The 23,342-nt window shown below is 40.4% G+C and overlaps 2 protein-coding genes across 7 annotated transcripts in view; one reads left to right on the top strand and one right to left on the bottom strand.

The window, feature by feature from the left end:
* Positions 1–16,302, top strand: part of LOC109856035 (choline transporter-like protein 1) — a 21,016-nt gene extending 4,714 nt beyond the window's left edge. Inside the window, exons 1-17 of one of the 6 annotated variants that reach the window (XM_020430856.1) lie at positions 2,805–3,065; positions 11,261–11,409; positions 11,496–11,606; positions 11,680–11,828; positions 12,117–12,200; positions 12,369–12,465; positions 13,101–13,164; positions 13,545–13,653; positions 13,834–13,942; positions 14,038–14,157; positions 14,249–14,374; positions 14,446–14,552; positions 14,666–14,922; positions 15,058–15,230; positions 15,304–15,396; positions 15,521–15,613; positions 15,725–16,302. In XM_020430856.1, the coding sequence (XP_020286445.1) occupies positions 11,359–11,409; positions 11,496–11,606; positions 11,680–11,828; positions 12,117–12,200; positions 12,369–12,465; positions 13,101–13,164; positions 13,545–13,653; positions 13,834–13,942; positions 14,038–14,157; positions 14,249–14,374; positions 14,446–14,552; positions 14,666–14,922; positions 15,058–15,230; positions 15,304–15,396; positions 15,521–15,613; positions 15,725–15,790 (1,809 nt within the window). In that variant the 5' untranslated portion in view covers positions 2,805–3,065; positions 11,261–11,358 and the 3' untranslated portion in view covers positions 15,791–16,302. Of the gene's footprint in view, positions 1–2,804; positions 3,066–5,345; positions 5,753–11,260; positions 11,410–11,495; positions 11,607–11,679; positions 11,829–12,116; positions 12,201–12,368; positions 12,466–13,100; positions 13,165–13,544; positions 13,654–13,833; positions 13,943–14,037; positions 14,158–14,248; positions 14,375–14,445; positions 14,553–14,665; positions 14,923–15,057; positions 15,231–15,303; positions 15,397–15,520; positions 15,614–15,724 lie in introns of those variants that run through there. The other 5 variants (XM_020430859.1, XM_020430857.1, XM_020430858.1 and 2 more) reach the window with 5 other exon arrangements.
* LOC109856034 (SNF-related serine/threonine-protein kinase) overlaps positions 16,278–23,342 on the bottom strand; it is a 22,367-nt gene continuing 15,302 nt past the window's right edge. Inside the window, exon 8 of the mRNA XM_020430852.1 lies at positions 16,278–23,297. Coding sequence (XP_020286441.1) covers positions 21,162–23,297 — 2,136 coding nt within the window. The 3' untranslated portion in view covers positions 16,278–21,161. The remainder of the gene's footprint in view (positions 23,298–23,342) is intronic.

Raw genomic sequence — 23,342 nt, forward strand, 5'->3', positions numbered from 1 at the left:
CATAATTGCAGTCGATTGCAACGCCGATGATAAATGCCATGGTTCGATGATAGAAGGTAATATCATTATGTGGACGCGCGCGCGCGCACACACACACACACACACACACACACACACACACACACACACACACACACACACACACACACACACACACACACACGCATACAGTTATCCTAGTTCGCGACCACGCTGTTGTGAACACGCGAGCCGAGCGCAAGAATGCAATTGCGCTCTCTGTGCGCTCTGTATATACCAATTACCGATATCATTACTAATACGAATTACATTCCGTCTATAAGCGTCTCACGTCGATGTAACTGCGAAATCGAAACTCCATTTCTCTGCGTCCCTCTGCTATTATTCAGTGCGCTCGGTACATGTAACGAGTTATCCGTAAACGCATCGCCCAACATGTCGCGTGCGGACTTCGTCATATAAAAAATTCACGGTGCAACGACCGCTATTTTTCAGCGAGCATCGCTGCCGGTATTGTCTAACGGGAACGGGAAGAGAAGCGGTCGAGAGACGCTGTTGAGGTAATCAGGTTCGATGTAAAGGGGTAAAAACCGATAAAAACTATGACGACCAGGCGCTCAACTATGTTTCGTACATGTGTGTTTTACTCGAACTTAATAACTTACGTTATTACTTCACAGTATTATTACTCACAGTAGATATTAATATTATTGTTACATGACACACTGCTTTTTATTTTATTTGTCGTGAAATCGTTGAATTGCCCGCCGTGCAAATCTCGTCTAATTAACAAAAATTGTTTCTTCAGAAAATTTGTTTTTATTCTCAGAAATTCCGATACTGTTTTTCTTGTTCCAGCAAGTACATACAAAGATAATCAGTTGTTCAATAAATTTATTCGCGGGATTAACCAGCGCGGTCTAATTACGTCGGTTTCATCCGAAAAGCGCGTCCTTGAAATATTCACGGGGACGTCTGGTCGTTTTTGCGCGGACAATTCCGCGTGTCGGCGCTCAGAGGCTTTGCTCGGCCAGCGCACATACGACGACGACGACGACGACGACGACGACGACGACGACAACTACAGTCTATTTCTTACGAGTTCGAGCGGCCAGATCCCTGTAATGTTTTATTAGCGCGCAAAGAGACCGCTCGCCGGAACGCTTTGCTGAAATGCACTCGACGGCCTCGTTTAAGCGATATTAGACGAAAGGGAAACGCGGGGATTCAGACACACACTGTGCGCCTGAATTTCAGCCGCTGCCAGTGAGCCGCTGAATAACTGTGCACACACTCAAACGCACAACGGCATTACAACGCATTGCCGCTTAGAGAAGCGCGCGGAAATGTTTTATAAATAAAAAAAGCCAATAAACTAGGTTTGCCGTCGCTTTTTATTTCTTGTCTATCTTAATTGTGTATTAAAATGCGACTTTGTGCGTTGTACATATATATGTATTTAAAAATGATATATATACGAGATAAAAAAACAAAAAACAAAAAAAAAAAAACGCGCAAACAAACTCCGATTATCAAAATTGACGTGTGTCAAAATTACGACACGCGAAAATTTTGAAAACAAATACGGTCTCTGGATTTCATTTTTTTCCTTGACGAAAAAAAAACTGACGGCGCGTCAGTGCGAATTTACCAGTTTTCAGAAAATATTCAGCACCGCGCGCACCGACGCGTTATACTATATACTAGATATAACGCGAAATAAAACTTCTATTTGAATAGCGTCCGCTTTCAATTAAGCTCGAGATAAATTTCTGTTATCTATATCCAATTTCGAAACCGAGGATTTCTTGACTTTGGCCACGGTAAATACCATCTTTTAATTACAAGTTTCCGGTGAAGTTTCTCCCGACGAAGAAAAGAGTCGATTTCTTACAAGAGATCCATGCCATTAAAACCTCACGTAAAAAAAACAAAAAAAACAAAAAAAAAAAAAAACGAATAACCACGGCACTCGGATCGTTGCGCGAGATCTTATCAAACCGTTTTAAATCGCCCGTGGAATGTAATTCAGAGCGAGAGAATCTCGCGTTATAGTTGTGTATGTGTGTGTGTGTGTGATATATATGTATCGCGAGAGAAGCACTCGCATAGAGCTCGTTAAAGACGAACGAAAGCGATTTTTCCGGGAAACGGTTACCGCGCGCTTAATTGCTAATTTTACGGCATCGTTGTGAGATTACAGCGCGAACAATTAACTAACAGCGCGCGCGTAGCGCGAGGCGTTTACGTCGGTCGGGCCGGAGAGATTGATAAGGTGTATCGCGCGCGGTGCTCCGAAATTGCCCCAGACAAGTTGGTTAACGAAGTTACCACGGTGATTAGCGTACATATTCGCCAGCGTTAAACGCGAGGGACCATGTTGATGCCTGCAGGACTCGGCTTGAACGAAACAGTTCTCGGACTCGGGGAACGATATTGTGAAATCGAGAAGATGACACAAGCACGCACACATATGTAGATGCGGTTAGACAAAACCTGCGGGCGAGAAAGAGATGAAACTAAGTGGAAAGCAAAAGATGGAAAGGTCGGCAGACAGGCCTCGAGGAGAATGCGTGACAGAGAGATAACGCGACAAAGAGAGCGATTCAAAGAGTGACAAGAGAGGGGAGAGAAACACGCGAGCGAGCGAGGCGGAAGATCAAGCGTGCGAGTGAGAAAAGTACGAGAACGACGAATGAAGCACAAGAGTGCACGGAGCGGAGCGTGTATCGCTAACCGGGCGGCCAGGCAACACAGAAGAGTTGCCCCGTTCTCCAGGCTTCGCTCGTAATCACACGAGTCGGCAACTGTTAGTATTGTGCCCGAGTCCGAGTGCGAGCGGACTCGCCGCGAGTCCGCGCGGCGCAGCGAAACGTCGTGCTCTCCACGTTTGCTCTCTCTCTTCCAAGAACCTGATGACAAGTATACGAACACGTAAATTCGTAGATCCAATCTAAGCGCGTGTGTGTGTATGTGTACGTGAAAGAGAGAGAGTGAACAGTGTGAATAAGTCTGAGAATCGTGTGATGGTAGAGCGACCTGTTAAAGCGCATCGACGACTATCTACCAGAACGTTGACCCGAAAGGTATGTTATGTCGGATGACCTGGAAGAGAAGCTTGCGCGAGAGTGAAGACTCGAGTCTATAATAATAAACCGGTTCGCCATCCCGCGTGGCATCTGTCCACGCGTGCGGTCTACGAAACCGCGTGATTTAAATATGGTCGAAACTTCGTTCAAGGCAAAGTCCCCGACGTGTCTCAGGACGCACGATAATGGCGCGATTTGCGCGAGCCAGCACGCGCTCGCCAGTCAGTGTTCTCTCGCTCGCTGAAATACCAACGGTTTATTCAATACTAACGGTTGCTACTCCGATCTAATCTAATCGGGATCGACAAATTTTTTTTTTCTTCGGCTGATGACTCAGAATGATACACACATGCTTGCTCGCGCATCGTATCAACGATAAGGCGAATAACGCTTGCTCGACTGACGTCTCGACAAAACGGAAAACCGGACGCCCGACCTCGAGTTACGTAGCTGCCATTTCCACATGCTTAGTCCGCACGATTATCCGTCTCTTTTTTTATATGTCTCCCCTTCTCTGTGCAAGCTACGCCCACAGGTGTGTCACGATCGTTACATAGATCGTGACACGGTTTTTACACGGACTTCGGTTGCATGACGATGGAAGGATCTTGCGGCTTTGCGAACGTGCACGTTTCGATATTTAAATGGATTGCTTGTGTGCGCGCGCGCGTGTATATTGCGCTTGTTCATAAAAGAGTACGTAAATAATCCAATATTTATCGTCATTCCAAATTATGCTCTATTGTTGTTGGTACGTGTATTAATAAATAGGTGTGTGGCCATTAAATATTTATTTGTTCGATTCATGCATCTCGGGTGAGACGCGCGGTCTCCGCAGAAAATTTGCTGAAAATAATATTTCATTGCAGCGCAAATATGATCTATATTGTCAATATTTATTGACAACGCTCCCGAATATTTACGTCGCTGGATAGTGTTCACACAAAGTTGTCTCTTTCCGTCACTTCTTCTATTGACAATTCTTCAATATTTGCCAGCGTCGGATCAATAAATTTATTGTATACGACTGGTGTCACAAATATTGATACTTTCGAGATATTTTTTTTTTTTTTGTTTTCCGGACTGACACTTCTTGTGTTTTTCTCGGTGGAGAAGTTTTGCGCGCGCCTCGCAGGTGCGTGTCGTTACGGTCGTGCGTGCAGGTGCACACGTACTCGCGAGCGAGTCCTTGGCTGCATTTGACTATAAGATGAATGAGGTGATACCGCTCACGATGACAAATGCGTCGCGCGACACAGCCAATTGAGAAAAAAATGAACCGCGCGAACATAATGTGTCTCAATAATAGTGCATCCGGCGATTCCGCGCTAATATTGGAACCACTTGCCGGGGTACAGACGGAAGGTGAGACGCTATTGTCTCGATCGATTTCGAAATGCATCTGTTCGAACGGACGAGTCTGATTTCTCAATATATGCAAAAAAAATATTATGTAAAACGTATTTCTACTCATTAATATGCGATTATAAATTAATGATTAATATATGGTTTCTTTGTTTTACAATACAATCTCTAATAATCCAAGAACAATTAAAAACCAATTAAAAACGAATCGTTTGAAACTCGTATAATGCGTGAGAAATAATTTAAAAAAAATACAATAAATTTTAGCGAAGGTAAACCAGTTTGTTTGCTTAACTATATATACACTGATATTTTTTATATACGCTGATATTTTAACATCTTCACGAACCAGATAACAGACTGAGTTCACTTGACTTCGGCTTTGCTTTCATGATCTAAACACTGTGTACAAAAAATGTTTAACCAGCGACGATCAATTACGTGTGTGTGTATATTAACAGAGGTTAATGTTACGTTCCGCGCGTGCAAACATTCTCTCGATATGAGAGCGCATATGATCTTCCCGCACTTTAATCGGCAAGCACAGACAATGCGTCGAAGGCCAAGGAATTCTCTGCGAAGGTCAGTGAATCATGAGCCTCTACGTGAAAACAAAGAACCCTGAGCGGAAACGGAGCAGCTGCGCGATTCAAACTTTTTAATTTTCGCTCTTTACGCTCGTTGTTCGTGTAAAATTTCCGTTTCCTCCTTCCTTTCGTTTCTCATACATCATAAAGCAGAGTATAATCGTCAGACGGATAAAAATGAGCCAAGCGCACGATAAGCAATCGATACACGAGATAATGTTAAATAAAATACAGTATCTGTTTGAATAAGATTTTAATGTCACGATAGAAATGTTTTTTTTTTTTTTTTGTGAAATCACATTCTTTTTTCTTTTATATCCCAAACGACGAATAATATAACGGCACCATATCGCACTATTGAATCGAGCAAATAGACACGAGCGTATCTTCGAACAGTTGTGTTGATAGTGCACTCATCGATCGCGAGCGAGGTTACGCCGAGTCCAAACAGATGTACGGAGCGGGTGGGAGGATAAGTCGTTCAAGTCGTTCGGATTTATAGATCGCTTATAGATCGCGGCTTTATCGTTCTTCCTCAAAATCCAGAAACGCGTGTGTAACTTCAAGGACGAATTATACAGACAGCGATTTCGAAGTTTCCGCATAGAGACGAAGCCTATCTGTCGAAAGTCCGCTATCCTCGGAGTCTCAAGGTTCATGAATAATTGAGGAAGGAGGAGCACACAGGATTATCATAATGCGTGAATGACGCCACGCGAAATCTTCATCAAGGTACGACCTACATCCGTTTATGTTGCCATAATCCTTATATACTGCTATTGCCGCTGTTATATCTGTCGAGGCGAAGCTTCGCGCCGAGCAAGACGAAGAGATTACGTTTGAACGTATGGATTTTAATAAGATGTTTTCTCAGTGTACACGTAAACTTTCCGGTTAAATGAAAGATTTCGCAAATTATTCGATATTCACGTATAAATGTAACTTGGAATTAATTAATTAACGCTCGTGCACACGGTGATTGGCAAAATATTATAAAATATACAGCTTCATGTTAATAATTGCGCGTATCTTCTTCGTTATCGCTCTGACTGATAAACTCAATGTTGGCTAAACTGATTATCGCGCCTATCTTTAATTATCGGGGTTTATATTTTATCCAGCTTTGCGTAACTTGGCGAAATTCTCAACGTTATTGGATTATGTTATATCATCTTTGTGCGTGCAAAGATCAGGTGATATACATATACATATGTATATTTAACGTGTTATATTTTAATCAACTCTCGCGCTTCACACGTTCCCAACTACGCTTCGCGCGTGGCTGCGAAGCGATTTAACTTTTAAGCTCTAATGTATCATTACTCCGGTTTTAACGAGCTTCTTGCGTAATTCCGGAGAGCGATAATGTCGCACCTACGCGAAAATTCTAAGCGTGACGCCTGAACGTTATTATTTCATTTGGGAGTAGTTTGCGCGGTTCGTTGTACCGCGTATGAGAGCGTTCTGATGAAGTTATGAGTGGTGGAAAATCGCGGTGGTGGTTTTAAAATAAAATTGTCGAGGAAATATAAAGTACATAGAGAGACAGTCAACGAATTTGCCGGGAAAAACAATCGACTCACTGTTCGTCATGGCTGGTTAGCAGCCTGTTTCGGATATGACGTAGGGATACCGTCTGCCAATCGGAAGATCTGTCCGATCTAATGATTTTCGCGTTAGGTTAGATAACAACAGATTCGCCTGACTGGCGTTACGCAATCAAAACAAGATTTGCGGCGATATCTCTCGATCGTCGTATATCGCACGTGGCAAAGTAATTACAATTGACTGTCGTATATTATAATACACGATTATATAGCTGATATTGAACTTTGGAAACTGTAGACTCCTAAACTCTCCGGAACTTACGGTACCTGAAACAAACTCCGCATTACCTAAACGTATGATATATAGGGTGTTCAGTTAACTAGCGATAACGTGTATAACTTTGGTGCACTAAATTATCAGAATTAGTTTTAAAATCGATGTTTTCCCAGCGAAAAATCGAGAAAGCGCGTTATTCATCGCAACTTTCTTCGCTTCGGCCGGAGGATTTCCGTCGTTGCGAACGAAGTCGAGAATTACGGGACACCCCGTACTTGACACACCGTCAATTGGGACAAAGAGCGGTCGAAGGGATCACAGAGAGAGGCAAAGAGCACAAATCGGATCTGTTCGGTTCAATTCGGTATTTCTCGTGAAATGTTTTTTGTCCATGTGGATTTCTTAGCCTGAAAAAATTTGATTGTACTTTAGTCCATTGGGTGTGCGTGTGATCAGATATACGTTTTCACAAAGTGGTTATGAATCATCTGTGATGCACTTTGACGATAACTGAGAGTTTGTGTGTTGCTGCGTTTTCGAGAGTTTAATTTTGTAAAAAATTTTTTGTCCTCACACATATATTGAGATCAATTTGATTTATTTACATTTTTTTCGAACTTCTCGAAAAACCAAGCACGTGTGTTCCTTCTGAGAGACTTAGGTAAGATGCAACTTGCATGTGCGTCGAATCAAAAATATTTACCTGATATCGCGTTTCAATGACGGCAATCGGATGCAACGTGCGCTTTCAACGTGATTATCAATATCAGTCAAGTGAGACATTTCATTGTGATATCGTCTTGTAAGTTTGTTATTTTAAGAAACACGGGAAGGGGGGAGATAGTAATAAAGTAACGCTTACATTTTTATTCTATTCTTATTTAGTGTAGCTGTTTGTGTGTGTGTGTGTGTGTGTGTGTAAAGTCTTTGATATCTATGTGATTAGAGTGACCTCGTTCGATGTATAAAATTGCGATAATAAATAATCGCTACTGTGAAATAAATTTATCTATGTGACGACAAAATTTATTTATTTTGCACACTCGGATTTAATTATTTATTAATTTGACAATAAAACAATTAACTCTCGCAATGCAAATAAATAAAAACAAAAAATAAAGAACAAAAAGATAACTTGATCTGTGAGGTAAGGAGCAGAATGAATTATCCTGCAACCTGTTCGGTATCGCTCACCACCTCACAGATCAAGAAATTTCAACATCGAACCGAGAACTTTTCTCTACAATAATAAAAAAAAAATAACGTAAAAAATTCCAGTTCTTGTTCAAGGCTCTGTTTACGTGGGGCGTTGTGCTTTCAATCACAATGCCCCACGTTGTACAGAGCTGCACCGCCAGTGCGTTTTGCGAAAAAAAACGTGTGCGCGTAGAAGCGCACCGATGACTCATGATTCTTCTCAATGTTTCGTATGAGAGTACAATTAGCGCGAGGATCACTTAACTAGCCATTCAGACGTCTTTCCATTGTGCGCATTGTCTCGCTCGAGGTACACGAGCGAGACAATGCGCGTGCGAATAACCTATACGGTAGCGAAACGTTGTTTTTTTTTTTTCCCCGAGGTTAAAAGTCCCTCTCTCTTGCATGCGGTCCCGGCTCTTATACGTCGAGCGAGCGAGATTATGTATCCAGACTCCTCGGTCGGGGAGAGGAGTGTTGATTCGCGAAGAAAAATCCGCAACTTCTTTTTCCACGTCTGGAAATTTTTTTCCCGGAATACGTAGAACTCGCTCCGTCTTTTCACCCAAGTTTCATTGAAAAGGTATACACGCCGCCAGATGCCCGGCAAAGTTTTCGCGAAACACGTCTTTCATAACTTTAACCTGAACTCCACGAAGACGATGTGCCTTCGGAGACGCGAAAATAGATTCCGGATCTGGCGGTGCGAAAATAATACGACGAGTTAACGGCAAAATCGTCGTTGTCGATGCGCAATCAGATCGTGTTGCGCGTGCAGCGGAACGCGCACGTATTTATGCGCGACGTGAACTCATCGAGACGTGCGTGAAGAACAGCCGGTTTGTTGCACCGCGTTGATAATTCGCATGTAATGCGTGCGACAGCCACTTAATATTGATTCAAGCTCCCCGAGCTTGAAACCCGGTGTCAAATAGAAGAGCCATCCCGAAATTGCAAACTCGAAATGTGTCTCACCCCGGATTCACGCCGATTTGCTCGGCAAACGTTTGTGTTACGGTTTCTTGCGTGCGGACCGCGATTAGAAGCGGCAACGCGACTGCGAGTCGATGAACCAACCGCGTTCCTTCGGGAAAAACCATTTCGACAGAGGAAAAACCATCGCGTTCTGCAAGTCCGAAAATCGGTCGTCTCATAAGCGCGACACACACGCACACACACACTTTGTTTTTTAGCGTGCACAAAAATGCAAATCAATAAACTGTGCGATTATGTATCTATTGCAGTCTGCGGCGACACAACCGTGGAATGCAAGTCGACTGAACTTCGAATTCATCGCGATAAGAATTAACGTGTCTGTCTGATATAAACTACTTTATATATATAGTTTGAAAAAATGTTTGTTCGTGACGAGCGATTAGGTTCTTATCACGGTCAGATAGTTCAAAACGGAACTTTTAAACTGTGTTTGTCGAACAACGTGTCACTTTATATTCGATACGAGACGATATATACAAGCAAGAGAGGTTTACAGAAAGCGTCATCTGTCTTACATCTACACTCACCGAAGATTAACCTATCTCTCTCTAAAACTGACATACACGAGTACTATTTATCATGACACCGTCGCATCACGCACACGTCGAGAGAGGGGCAATTTGATTATCGCGGTTCAAAACGCCTTAAAGTTTAATTCGGTCGCGCAAGCCACATCGAGCGAGTCGATTCATGATTGATGACGTTTCTGACGATCATCGTTAATTCAACGCTGCAAAATAATGAAAGATTAAACTTTCCAGACAGCAACGCAACAACACTTTGCCATAAATTTTCACTTAAACGCGCGAGAACAATATAGAAAATGACACGCGACGGGAAAACTCACGTTCGATAAAGTGCGAGTTTCTCGAAAAAGAAAATTTTCCGCAACAACTGTTTGTTCGGGATAAAGATTAAGATAACGATTGGGAACCGGAGAGAGTAATGATATAATTTTGTGTATAAAATTCTTTCAACGCGCGGACGATAAGCGTCCGCGTATATATCCACAAGGCTGTCGCTCAACACCACATGCCGCGTGACTGAAACTCTCTCTTATGTACGTTTTTATACCCGGCCTGGTAAACTTCTCTCGTGTTTCTTTCGTGACTGAAACACGGAAGTAACATTAACCTACTGCGCTCAATATATATTCGTGTGACTTTTACTATCCTCGGTAATTGTTATAAATTCTCTGTCGGTGCGTTAGAGGAATAGAGAGAGAGAGAGAGAGAGAGAGAGAAAACGAGTAAAAGTTGGTTTGCGCTAAATAAATCGTATACGAGCCATTTCTTTGCAGACCGCGTCATAGAACAAAACTAATAGATTTACGATTTGCACAAGAATTCACGTACATGTGTGTTGTTGCATATTTATATATACAAAAACTGTCTATCTCCATTTGATTTTGAGTGACAAGATGTTATTTGCTTTTTACGTGTCTCGCACCGATATTTCATGCTCGCGCGCCATTATTTTTGTTTATTATTTTTTAAGAAGACACTTGCAATGAGAATTATTCATTGCTTTTATATTCGCGAGTTTCGTTGAAAACATTTGTACAAATATTGCACAAATGAAGTTTCTTTTATATATATATTTTGTGTCCAGTTAAATTAACACGGTATGTTTCGCGTATCTTTGTCACGAATGATACGTAATTTTCTGAGTCGCGCGACAACAATATTCGTGCGTGCAATTTTCCCGGTACATTAATCGATCGATATCGACGTGTGACCTAGGTCTTCTCTTACGAAGAGCGCGCGTTCCGTGGAGAGTAGCGCGATGACGATTATTATTGCATCAAAATTATCGGACACTCTTCTGCGTCGTGTCGTATGTGTGTGTACGCGCTATCTGTATATCGGAGAATTAAACTTTCAATCATTGATAATATAATTAAATTCCTGTTTAAATATTTCATCGGAATTATAATGATAATTTGTTAAATGGAACATTATCTCGTTTCGCGTCAACTCGGTTTTTTCGAATGATTTCGGAAGAATATGCGCGCGCGTCGTTATTTCGATCTTCTGACTCGGAATATTTTAATCGCGCGAATATCGCATCTAAAAAAAATCGGTTATCTCGCTCGCTGCTACGTATCTACTTATCGCACTTGTCCGCAAACAATTAGTCGATGTTGATCGTTCTCGCGGGCTGCGATAACAACGCAGTGACAATAACGAGAACTAATCATATCTCCGCCTTCTGTTCTTGAAGCAGGCGCATCGGAAGCGGCAGATCTGTCAAAGGGTGATCAAAAGGTAGACGAGCACAGCTGTTTAAACGACGAGCCGACTGTCCAAACGAGTCCCGAGATGGGCTGCTGCGGTTGTGCGGACGAACCGTCGTCCAAAGTGGAACCGACGGTAAGGGTCTTGTGTTTGTCTCGAATATTCGGAGATGTTTTGTTTTTACAACCTACACGTTATGAAAAAATATAATTGCTTTTCAGACACCTCAAAGTCAAAGTTCGCCCAGAAACTCGGACCAGATCTTCGTTAAGGATCGATCATGCACCGACATCTTGACACTGCTCGTCCTGCTTGTACTCGCGGGTGGTTTCGTAAGTGACATGTCATATTTTTCCTCTCTATGTTACACATATTAGTACAATAATAGTTCGTTCGCGCACGTAGGCCTTTATGCTGACGAACGTTGTCAAGAAGGGTGACATTTACCGCGTGATAAATGGCTACGACGATTGCGGTCGCGTCTGCGGCCGCAAAACCGTGCGCGAAAGCTATCCACGAACCAACTGTACAAACGAAGACTTTACTCGTATGAAGTGAGTACATTTTGAAGTATTTATATTGTATTTAGACACGTGTAGACAATTCCGCGTGTATTTTGTTTATAAGATTTAATATAAAATTTCAGCTTTTTTTCAAACAAAATTGAGTACAAACAAACTAAATTACTAAAACAAAGTAAATAATCAAATATTATTTAAATTAAAATAATATTTGAAATATTTTCTCCTTCAATATTACTCAGCTCTGATTGCAATTGATAAATTTTCTATGAGGATTTATTGTTCTCGTTGATAAACTTAATTTTCTACATATCTGTTCAGATATGTCGAGATCGACATCAGCCCAGGCGCTGTACCCAAACGCAAATGTGTGGAACGCTGCGAAGACACGAAAGAAAGTCCCAAGTTAGTATAAAACTGAAGTACTTATTCTGCTTCTTTTTATCTTCGAGATTGCACGTTAATCGAAATGATTATCGGGGAGACAATTGCACGAGAATTGTCAGATTTAAATACGAACCTATTATTCTCTTCCGTTTTCATCAATGTTCCATTTTTCTCGTTATCTTGCAGATTATTATTTTTAAATCGGTGTATACTCAACATCGATAAGGTAAAAGACACTATCAACTCTATTGTCAGAAGCCTGCGCTTGGACAGCTTTTTTAACGTAAGTAATCGCTTTTGAGGAAACATTTTTCTGCATTATATCGTAATTTTACACGTCTTCTTGTGTCTTATGGTTTAAAACTCTTTTAATGTCATTAAGGTTTTTGTGTCACGCGAAAATTTCAATCCCGAGTTCTAAAAGATTCAGAATTCTTTTTTCCGTCAATATCTCTTGCTTCGTTTCTTCTTGTAATAAGAATATATATTTATGTACTCTATCTTTTCCACTTTATTTTAAAACTCATTCACTATTTAAAAGAAGAGCCGTGTGCAGTGAATAAATTTTATATTAAATTTTGGAAACAGCCTTGTAATTTAGACGTTTTACAATTTTAATTCACTTTTATAAGTTATATTTTTAACACTCAGCTTGAATCATTTTTCCGTCAAATTATCTTACTATGATAATCGCTTTTACTGAACTCGTGCATGTAAAAAAATTTATTCATTTAAATGTTTGTATAAATAAATAAATGAATTAGTTCAAAAATTCATCACAAATAAAGTAAAATGTTGTTCGAATAATTACTAAAGACATTAAAAAAAAATCAAGCAGAATAATTAACGCACTGATTTTTCTTAATTAGCTACATAATTATTGAAAACTGTTTGAAAATTATCGATCATCTTTTTCAGGAGGCAGTCACCGATTTAGGAATTGCATGGCGCGAATTGCTTTATCTCTTGCTCATAGCTTTGGGTACGTTTTCTGAAAATACATCACATATATTATATTATTGCGTTATCATATTTTATACTTTTAATATAATAAAAAATCAAATTAATTTAAATTAATTTAAAAAATCAAATTAATACATCACGTATATTATATTATATTATTGCGTTATCATATTTTATATTTTTGATATAATAAAAAAATCAAATTAATTTTAATTAAATCAAAAATAGTTTTAACAGTACTCATGTTGAAGAAATCTGACAGTTTCGGATATTATTCTTCAAAAATAGCACATTTGTTTTTATTCCATCAAGGATGTGTGTTTTTACAATTTGTAAATAAATTCTTACATCACTGCTGAGCTACAGAAAATAGAAACATCTGAATGATTGATTTTTCAGCACTTTCTCTTGGCATTTTGGTGGCTTTCCGCTATGTGGTACAATATGCTGTTTATCTCGTGTTGATTGGCGTAGTCGTGGCTTGTATCGGTGGCACGACGTATTTCTGGTAAAAAAAAAAAAGAATAAAATTCTTTCAAACCACAAATTAATTAAAAAGTGATACGCTAAATCAAACATGTTCAATTTTCCAATGTAAAAGTTTCGCGTACGCGAGATCAAAATATCTATTTTTTTTTATCTCGAAAAACAACAAAACACTGTTTAATATTTTCTTTTCTGCACAAAGGTTGGAGTGGTATCACGAGAAGAAAAGTATAGACAAAAATGAAATCACGTCCGAAGATTCCAGTATAGAGTCCTATTTTGTTTACGCTATCATAGCATCAGTCGTTACTGTAAGGAGACACTTTTACTCAATTTTAATTAATCGCGTTTTTTGCTCGATCAAAAATCGACGTGTAGTGCACGTATACACGCATACTGCTTGCAGGTCATCGTGCTCCTGGTGATTCTAGTGATGAGAAAGAGAATCCAATTGGTCATGCAACTCTTTCGGGAAGCGGGCAAAGCCGTGAGCGCGATGCCGGCGCTGCTGTTTCAGCCAATTTACGTGAGCGCATATCTTGAATTTAAATTTATAAAACTCGTAATCATCGTGATGAATATTTATTCTGCGAAAACGCGAAATTCATTATTTTCAGACGTATCTGCTCCTCGGATTCACGTCGGTGGCGTGTGTCTACTGTATGCTGTGGATCGAGAGCGCCGGTGACATGTACAAGAACAGAAAAAACCACGTTCATTTTAGAAAGGATGCGCTAATTATTGTAAGCGAACACATCAATCTTCTGTTCTTTCTGACATATCGTCTTTTAACAAATTAAATGTGTTTATTCAGGCAACAAGATGGTACAACCTGTTTTGTTTCTTCGTGGCGTATGAATTTTACTTGGGTTGCCAACACATAATTGTCGCTTGTGCCGTTGCCCGGTGGTTTTTTACGAGGTGAGATATTTAAGTGTGATAATCAACTTATTTGTGTGTTTGCGCAATATAATATTTTATGCTGATTCAAATGAGAAATCTAGTCGATCAAACGAGAACTGTGTTTTGAACAGGGACAAGAAACGTCTATCCCTGCCAGTGGTAAAAGGCTTCGGATACCTCATAAGATACCATCTCGGCACCGTTGCCTTCGGAGCTTTGATAATAGGAATTGTCCGAATAATTCGGGCCATGATATCCTTCACCCAGAAACATCTCAAGCAATATGACAACGCTTTTGTAAACGCGATTCTTTGGTGTTGCCAGTGTTGTCTTTGGTGTTTCGAATGCGCTCTGAAATTTCTCACCAGAAACGCTTACATTGAAACTGGTAAAAAAAAAAAAACATTTTATTTTATAAAACACGAGAGCTCTTCATTCAGATAAAAAAAAAAGCCAGTTTAACAATATCCCCTTGTTTGTCAGTGTACGTGCACTTTATACGAGAAATATTTTGATTTTTCAGCCATATACGGATGCAACTTTTGCACAGGCGGAAGAAAAGCATTCCAAGCTTTGTCCAGTAACATCCTACGAGTGGCAGCGATTAACAGTGTCGGTGATTTTGTTCTCTTCTTAGGCAAAGTTCTCGTTGTCACATTGACCATGGTTGCTGGAGTTTATTTGATGCAGGTACAGGTAAAAAAGTCTTTATTGTCAGAACAGCACACTCTACGAGCTTTACTAAGGACTTAGTTTTGTTGTATTGCAGAAAAAAGAAGGACTTCATCATCCTTGGATACCAATCGGTCTTGCGGGTATATTCGCGTTCTTGGTCGCGCATTGCTTCATATCTATTTACGAGGTAAGTGGCGCGTAAAACAAAGAAATCTATATAATAAAACTTGATTAAGTTAAATTATATTAACAAATAAATATTTATTATATTAACAAATAAATATTATTGAGATGATACTTTTTTTTTACAGATGATTATTGATACGATATTTATATGTTTCTGCGAGGATTGTGAAAAGAACGACGGCATCAGCCGACCTTATTTCATGAGTCGCGGCTTAATGGTTCGTATCAGCTACTTTATGCGTCAAAAACCCCACTTTTTTCACAACATTTTTATGATTTATATATTTTATCATTTACAAAAAAATTAAAAAATCTTGTTTTATTCACAGGAATTCGTGGAGAACAGTAAGAAAGCTTTAAAACATCTGGATCAACGGCAAAATGAAGACATGTAACGGCGTTGAAGATGTTTAATTCTTTCTGACAAATCGTGGATTGATTCCACTTTCATTTATAAATCAACGTGCAGAATTTGTTAGACAAGTTAGTTTGTGCGTGAAAACTATTAATGGACGTTCTTCCGAATGAGTTTTCGAAAAATAGTTGCCGAAATGCGCGAAAAAGAAATATAAGAAAACAAGGCATTTTCCATACATACGCACAAAGTTGTCTTCTCTCGACGTAGAGCACAGTTACCGAAGTCCTTCCACGCCAACGAAATGTATACATCACAATCGATCGCACCGATCGATTCAACGGACTGATTATACTACGAAAGAATGTTACAAACCACATTCTATATTTTCGAAGTTCCTACATCTAAAAATATTTTTTATATGATAAAAGAGCTTTTTCTATTATATATGATTCTTTCTTATAACCGAAACGTAATGCGATGTTCGCGTTATTTTTGCGAACCACACCGTTTGACAGCTTAGTTTCTTTTTTTTTTTTTTTTTTACTGTTAGAAGACAAATTAAGCGAACAAATTAATTTATAAGACGTACGTTTTTGCGCTTTAGAATGTAAAATGTATGATTAGTTTGTAAGTAAACATATTACTGTTATACGTAAAACTCATATTATACTGTATAAGTAAACACTCACCTTCTATTGCTGTAAATATTTTTTGTTTTTTTTTTTTTTATAAACAAGTGCCTCTACGGATATATAATTTTGTTTTGATATAAACGCGCGCGCGCACGATATGTAAGATACACAGTTTGCTATAATGATGAGAGAGTATAACGCGTCAATGCAAACGAGGGAGGTGATGTCAAGACTAAAGAGTCAATCTGACTGGCTAAGCCAATCAGTCTTATCTAGCACCTATAACGTGTTGTCAAATGCAGAGCGGGATATTTTAAGTTGTTGGTTAAATGAATTTTCTAAAAAAAATTCTTGGAACTTATTTAATGAAAAAGCTAACGAGGGCGCCAGAAGATGATCATAACAATAACAAAAAGTTCGTCTTTCTCCCATTCTCGTAGAATTTAAAAAATCGTCGTTCACAAATCGGCATTATTCCGTGTGATATTAACTTTACTGATTTTTGTTTGTTACAAAATCAATATTAAATTAATTAATTACGTTTTGCGCAATATGGCAATTTGTGTTTCATCCTCACATCTGTGGACTTGCTTGATCCCCTCCCTCACACATGTTACATTCCCTCTTGTTATTCTTTTTTTTTTTTTTCAATGATTACGATATATAATTATGTTACTACTTTGAAAGAGAATTTATATAAGCAGAGATTAATATTACACACACATCGTATTATTAACGAACGAATTTATAAATACAAAACTTTATGACTATGTAAGGACTGATCAATTTCTTACCTCACTTATCTATTCTATTTCGATAAAAATACGCTAAAAGGAGATAATACTGAAAGAATATAATACAAATAACAGGGAGAGTGGAGGAGATATGATATTGTCAAGGTGTTAACTTTGTCATTTTTCGTTTATTTCGTCCGAGCACACAGTGCATGAACGATCATGTTTGGCGGTTTACAGATCTCATCGTATGCCGGTTTTTTTTTTTTTTTTTTTTAGCAAAGTGGTGTGTCGTTAACAGCTGGCAGTAAATCGGGATGAAATCGGACGCTACGGGGATGACGGGGGGCTTTGGTCTGTTCAGGCCGGATAGACATTAGGACGAATGAGAAAAAAATAGACCGTTTAGAAAATTCCCTCTCGCAGTGTATGTGTCCTATGTGTGTATGTGTGTGTGTACGTGTATGTGTGCAACACGCTCGAAACACAGCGGCTTTATTCCGAAGAAGATGAAGAAGGGGGAGAGAGAGAGAGAGAGAGAGAGGGCGACTAATTAACAGCGCAATAGCAACGAAGCCGATAAGAGTTCGCAACAGGTATTTACGTTTGACGTCTATAACTCTTATGTACTCTTTAGAGAGTTTCACAATATTATACTTATGTGTGCGTATATATCGCATCTTAGGAAATTCCACCAGTGAATCGGCGCGTTCTTCTTCCGTTTTTTTTTTTACAGCACGAAAATATCTTACTCTCTTTATTTTCCCCTCTCTTTCTTAATTAATTCGTTAACTCGCGTTAGAGCAAGTAAATTTTCCCGGACGCAGGAAAATGTCGAAGATATGTACATGGAAGAGACACTCCGCTCTGTTCGCAGCTCCAGAATCCGTTTATCTTTCTCACGAGAGACACTTTCCGCTTTGTGTGTGTGTGTGTCTGTGTGTGTGTTATTACATAAATAATAGGACCGAGACAAGAGCCGCGAGGGTTAGATCTATATAGAGGCTTTTTTTTTGCAAAGAGATTTTGCTTGAGCTGTCGCGCTAAATAATTAATTCTTCTCTTCGTTTTCGATTGCAACAACAATCTACGCATAAACTGTTCGCTTTTGTTATCTTATAAATGTTTCCCTATCATGTTTTTTTTCTCTTCCGCGATATTACTCACACACCGGAATATAACGTTAATGCCCATGTACACCGCGATTGTTAGCTCCGAGCTTCGAAGATAGATCCCGAGTCGCAATACGCTACAGTAATAGTAGGGTGAAAAAGATAAAATCGAGTCGAATTCTTAAAATCAACGACTACACCGACGCAAGGTACTTGGCTTTGTACGATTTTGTATTGCACTTTGTAGCTAGCGCAAAACTTAGGTCTGTGAATTCTTACGAATTATCATTTTTTGGTCTCGTTAGGTCATCGTCATCGTGCGACGCATAAAAGTGATAGTTCGAGTGGTCAGAGATATATCATCGAAATCATTGCGCGCGATTCTCAGTCTTTGTCAAAGAAGTTACAATCGACTCATCTCGTTTGAAAAAGCGCTGCGAATTGAAAAAAACAAATTAGGAAAGTAATCAGAGTGTTCGAGAATTAGCACGACTGAACGAGACCGCCTCTCGCTACGTTTGTTGTTAATTAAAGACAGTCGCTTTGTATCTTAACATCAACATTTAGAATTCTTGAGCTTACATATCGTACGCTTTCGTCTCACTAGTTAACTCAAACAACAACAAGTGATATACAATACACAAAGTAGGATTGCAAATCGTGAACTTATGAGAGAGAAAGTGTCTTTGTGTCGAGCGTCCAGCGCCCGCGATCGACGGAGATTCACATGTCAAAGTGTAATAAAAGAATGAATCGGAGTAGAAATGATCGCGTGTGATCAATGTGTGTCGCAAACAAAAAAAAAAAAAAAAAAACGCATTCGCATTGAAAAAGAAATAATAAATAAGACAAAACATTTTTGTTGATTTTTTTTACGAACATACTGAACGCAGCGACTCGCAACTTGCAATCAGAAGACGATATCTAATTGCGGTAAAATACTTTTTTCCAATTGAAAGATGCGAATCTATACAATATCAACGATTAGGAGTAACATACATAGAAAAAAAAAAAAAAATGTAACATTCGCGATAATGACGATGATGGAAAAACGATGACGATGACTAATGCGACGATATCCGATCATGTTAATACATGGCGCGAACACTCGAAAGAACAAATGATCGAAGAACATCTCGACGTGCTTAACCGGCAAGCACGTTCAACAGGATCTTTTTTTTTGGTTTGTTTTTTTTTTGTTCGCTGCTGATTATTTAGATCTACAAATATAGATCGACTAATGACAATTGCTCTTATATCGCCTTAAGCTTCTAATATCCGCGCACAGTATTATGCACTCGGTGGGCTTTATTACACGTCGCGCACGCTCGCTTGTTTTCGAGAAGTATACACTTTACTTCCGCACCGTGTTCAACGGACATGTACAAACGTGGAACAAGTTTCTTTTGTTTTTTTATTTTTATTTTTTTTTAATTTTTTCCCCCTTAAACGCTTAATTCAGGCTGCCGTTGTAAGACACTCGCACATCCTTTCTACATCCGCAGTTTAATATATCCGCATTACAATATATGTGTATATAAATATAATCAATCGCCATTCGGAAATTATCTGTTCTTCGTCTCAATAAGTTAACGAGCTTAGGAAGCTTTCTAAAGGCAATGTCATCTAAGGAGAGGAGAGAAGAACAGGGGAACACTGTACTTAAATAAACGGGAAACATCGGAAAGAAAAATGAAAAAGGGGAGGAACGAGGAAGACACTTATCGCACACTGCGCGATTATGCACTGATCGATCGCAGCAAATTGCATCTATGTGATAAAAATCGGTGAACGTCAACGGTGTTTTGCAATGCATTTGTGATATTATTATATTGTGTGTATGTATAATATTAGATTTTTTTGTTTGCATTGTAAGTATTTATGAAATGAGAAGTCGAAGGCAGCGATGATAATGATAATGTTGATGATGATGATGATGATGATGATAATGATGATGACAATGACGACAGCGATAAAATCCGTGGAGATATCGCATAATATAATAGCGCGATTGTATTAGTAATAATAGCGGTAATAGTAGTAGTAGCAGAGAGAGTAAGAGTGGTATAATGTATATAATAATATATATATATATATTATAATATTATATATATAATAATATAATAATATAATAATCTCTCTCTCATCATCATAAACTCTGCAATATTTAATACAAGTATGTTTGTTCACATGGACTAGATACAGCTCTCCCGAAGCGATCGATCCGAAAATACGGTACGCTCTTTCCTTTTCTTATTTCTGTCTTGATCCCTGTGCTTTACAGTTGACCAGCGGGGATATGATGTGTGATCAGTCGAATTGTCGATGGCAAACCGGAGCCACGTAAATCCTTAATAATATCGTGATTAACGATTACCGCACACATGCGCGAACATCAATTATTATCATTGCGTGTTTTCATAAACTTAATGTAAAACGGCCGCTAGCATAGAAGAGAGGTCGTACGTTTCTCGGACAATTAATTACACGTGAACATTGCACTTCTAAATAATTATGTTATCGATAAATAGATCTATTCTTAATATTTCGCATTTAAAATGAAGTAATCGTTAGCCACTACTCTCTTGTTTCTTTTTCTTTTTTTTTGTTTTTGTTTAGGATGTGCCAGAGATGCGGCATTTACGCTGTTTCGGATCGCAAAAAACTTTTGTCAAAAACTAAAAAATCAGATCTCTCACAGTCGCTAAGAGCATGTGTTAATAAAATAGCTCGCTAGAAAATATATAGTAGTGTCGAAAAAAGATTGTCGTAACACAAGTATTGCGCGCGCACGCCGCTAGCTATGTTCACTGGCACCGGAACGGATTTAAAACGCGCTTACCTAAACACCCGCTTGTGTATTTGCCTCTCGTCCCGTGTATTTAAACGCGCTTTAAAGTTCTCCGTTTCTTTCGAACAGAAGCGATTCATCAACAAAGGCTGCAACACTTGGAAGCGTCCCCGAGATGAATGTGGCACACGGTGGGCAGTCCGGTGCAGCCCTTGCCGACGATGTTTTCTTGCACGAGATGCGCGAGGCCTAGATTCTGATTGATATCACCGTCGCTACCGCGATGCTGCTTCGTCGTAGCGTCGCACCACTGATGACGTTCTCGCCACTTGTCGTCGGCCGTTGCAGTGGAACACAGCAACACCGACTTCGGTGACGACGGACTCACGCGATCGCGACTAATGCTACCGCACGAGCGAGCTTTGTAGAGACGACCCTTTCCGAAAATGCCCGGCAGCGGTACGCAGAGCTTCTTGTGCACGGCGAAGTAACGGCTCAGAAGCCGCATCTTCCTGTTCTTGCACTCGTTCCGATTCATTGAGCTATTGCCGCGATTCTCCTTATCGTTGCACGGCAAATGACTAGCACATCTGTGATCCTTGCGACGTAATTCGTCACCAGCGTTACCGATCGTCTGACAATCGTTCGACTGCTGTTGACAGTTGTTACTTTTTCCATCGGGACTATGAGCGGATTGTTTATTTAAGCCTTGGGATGTTAGAGATGATTTTCCGCTGCCGAGCGACCAGCTCTGCAACAGTCTCGCCCCGAGACCTTTAGCCTTCTGCACTGTAGTAGTTGCGGTATGAGATACTGGATGAACAGCGCTGTGTTGAGAAGTCATGCTGCTCTGTGACGATGACGACGAAACGTTCGACTGCGGGCCGGGAATGGTCGAGTTGCGAGACATGTGATGTTGAGTGTGAGAGGACGAGGGTGCTTCGGCTTCCTGGACTTCGGTAATGCGATTCAATGACTGGCTCTCTCGTAATCGCGTTTCGCTGGTTCTTCTTCTACCTGCGCGATGTCTTCTACCAAACATAACCTGGTTCTCGGTACATCGATGTCTCCCTCCTCCGGTCGTTGTGCTAGTGTTGGTCGTGTTAGTGCCGCTACTGTTATTTTGATTATTTTCGGTTGTCGTCGGCGTGTCCGTTGTCGTGTGTTCGCCGTTCTTCACACCACCACCGCCGCCGACGCCACCCCGTCCGCCGCTGTTTCCTCCTGGATCCTGCGAGTCGCTCGAGTCATCGTGACTGTCGCGTCTCGTCGGTAAAGGTTTGCCTGTGGACGCGCCAAATTTGTGCGCCCTTTTCTTCCGGCTCTCGCTGTCGTCATCGCTGGTTTCGGAACTCGAGCACGAGGTAGTGCGCGTCTTGTGGAACTTGCTTCTCCGTTGCTCGTATCCCGTTCGCCTGACGATGCGGCATTTTGTCGAACTGCCGCATTCGCTTGAGTTCACCGGTGTCTGCACGCCGTCCCCGTCCTCCAGAATTTCATTGAGCGGTCTAGACGAATTACCGCTGCCGGGCGACGGCATTGTCTTGTACTTAGGTGTTAACGTCACTTGATTGTCGCTAATCGGATGAAGAGGTATCGATACAGTCGACGATTCGTGCAAAATAGTAGTGGTAGTCGTAGTCGTAGGAATTTCGGACGGTTTTGAAAGAATTGTTACCGCGGATTCCGTGGATGGTACGCTGAATCGATGGTGCTGAGCACCCATTCTCCATTTGTTCACCGGCACCGGTCCGGCCGACTTCAAACATTCCGTCACCGATTTCGGTCGGACTTCCGTGCTGGTAGCTTTTCTAGCCCATCCTGCCGACGGAGCGTTCGTGTTGCTCAATCGGTTCTTCAGATTTTCTTCACACGTCGAGGTAATCTGTTTCGATGTAGGCAATTTTTCCAAAACGACATTACCCGTGTGAATCTTGACCATCACCGACGCATGTGCCGGCGACGACGTCTTATTATCCTTCTCGTTTCTCGTAATCTGCTTCAGTCTTTCTCCCCTGTCAGTGATAACGACGTCCTCTTTCTGCTGCGGAACCTGTTGACTCTGCGCAGATTTCGCACCGGCGTGCTTTTCCGGAAGCTGCGACAATCGTTCCTGCAGGATATGCGAGAGCTTTCCCTCGGAACGGGAACCGCGACGATTCAGAGAATTCAGTGTGGAATTACTGCCACGCTCGTCGCGGCCGGAACACGAAGACACATCGTCGTCTTCGTCTTCTTCTTCTTGAACGATGCTGCATTTGCGCGTACGTGCATTCTGCAACGAGAACAGCCATCTTTTGTTTCTCTAACGCGAGAAACG

This window comes from Pseudomyrmex gracilis, unplaced genomic scaffold, assembly GCF_002006095.1.
Source record: "Pseudomyrmex gracilis isolate BER0280 unplaced genomic scaffold, ASM200609v1 scaffold_105, whole genome shotgun sequence".
NCBI classification, from domain to species: Eukaryota; Metazoa; Arthropoda; class Insecta; order Hymenoptera; family Formicidae; genus Pseudomyrmex; species Pseudomyrmex gracilis.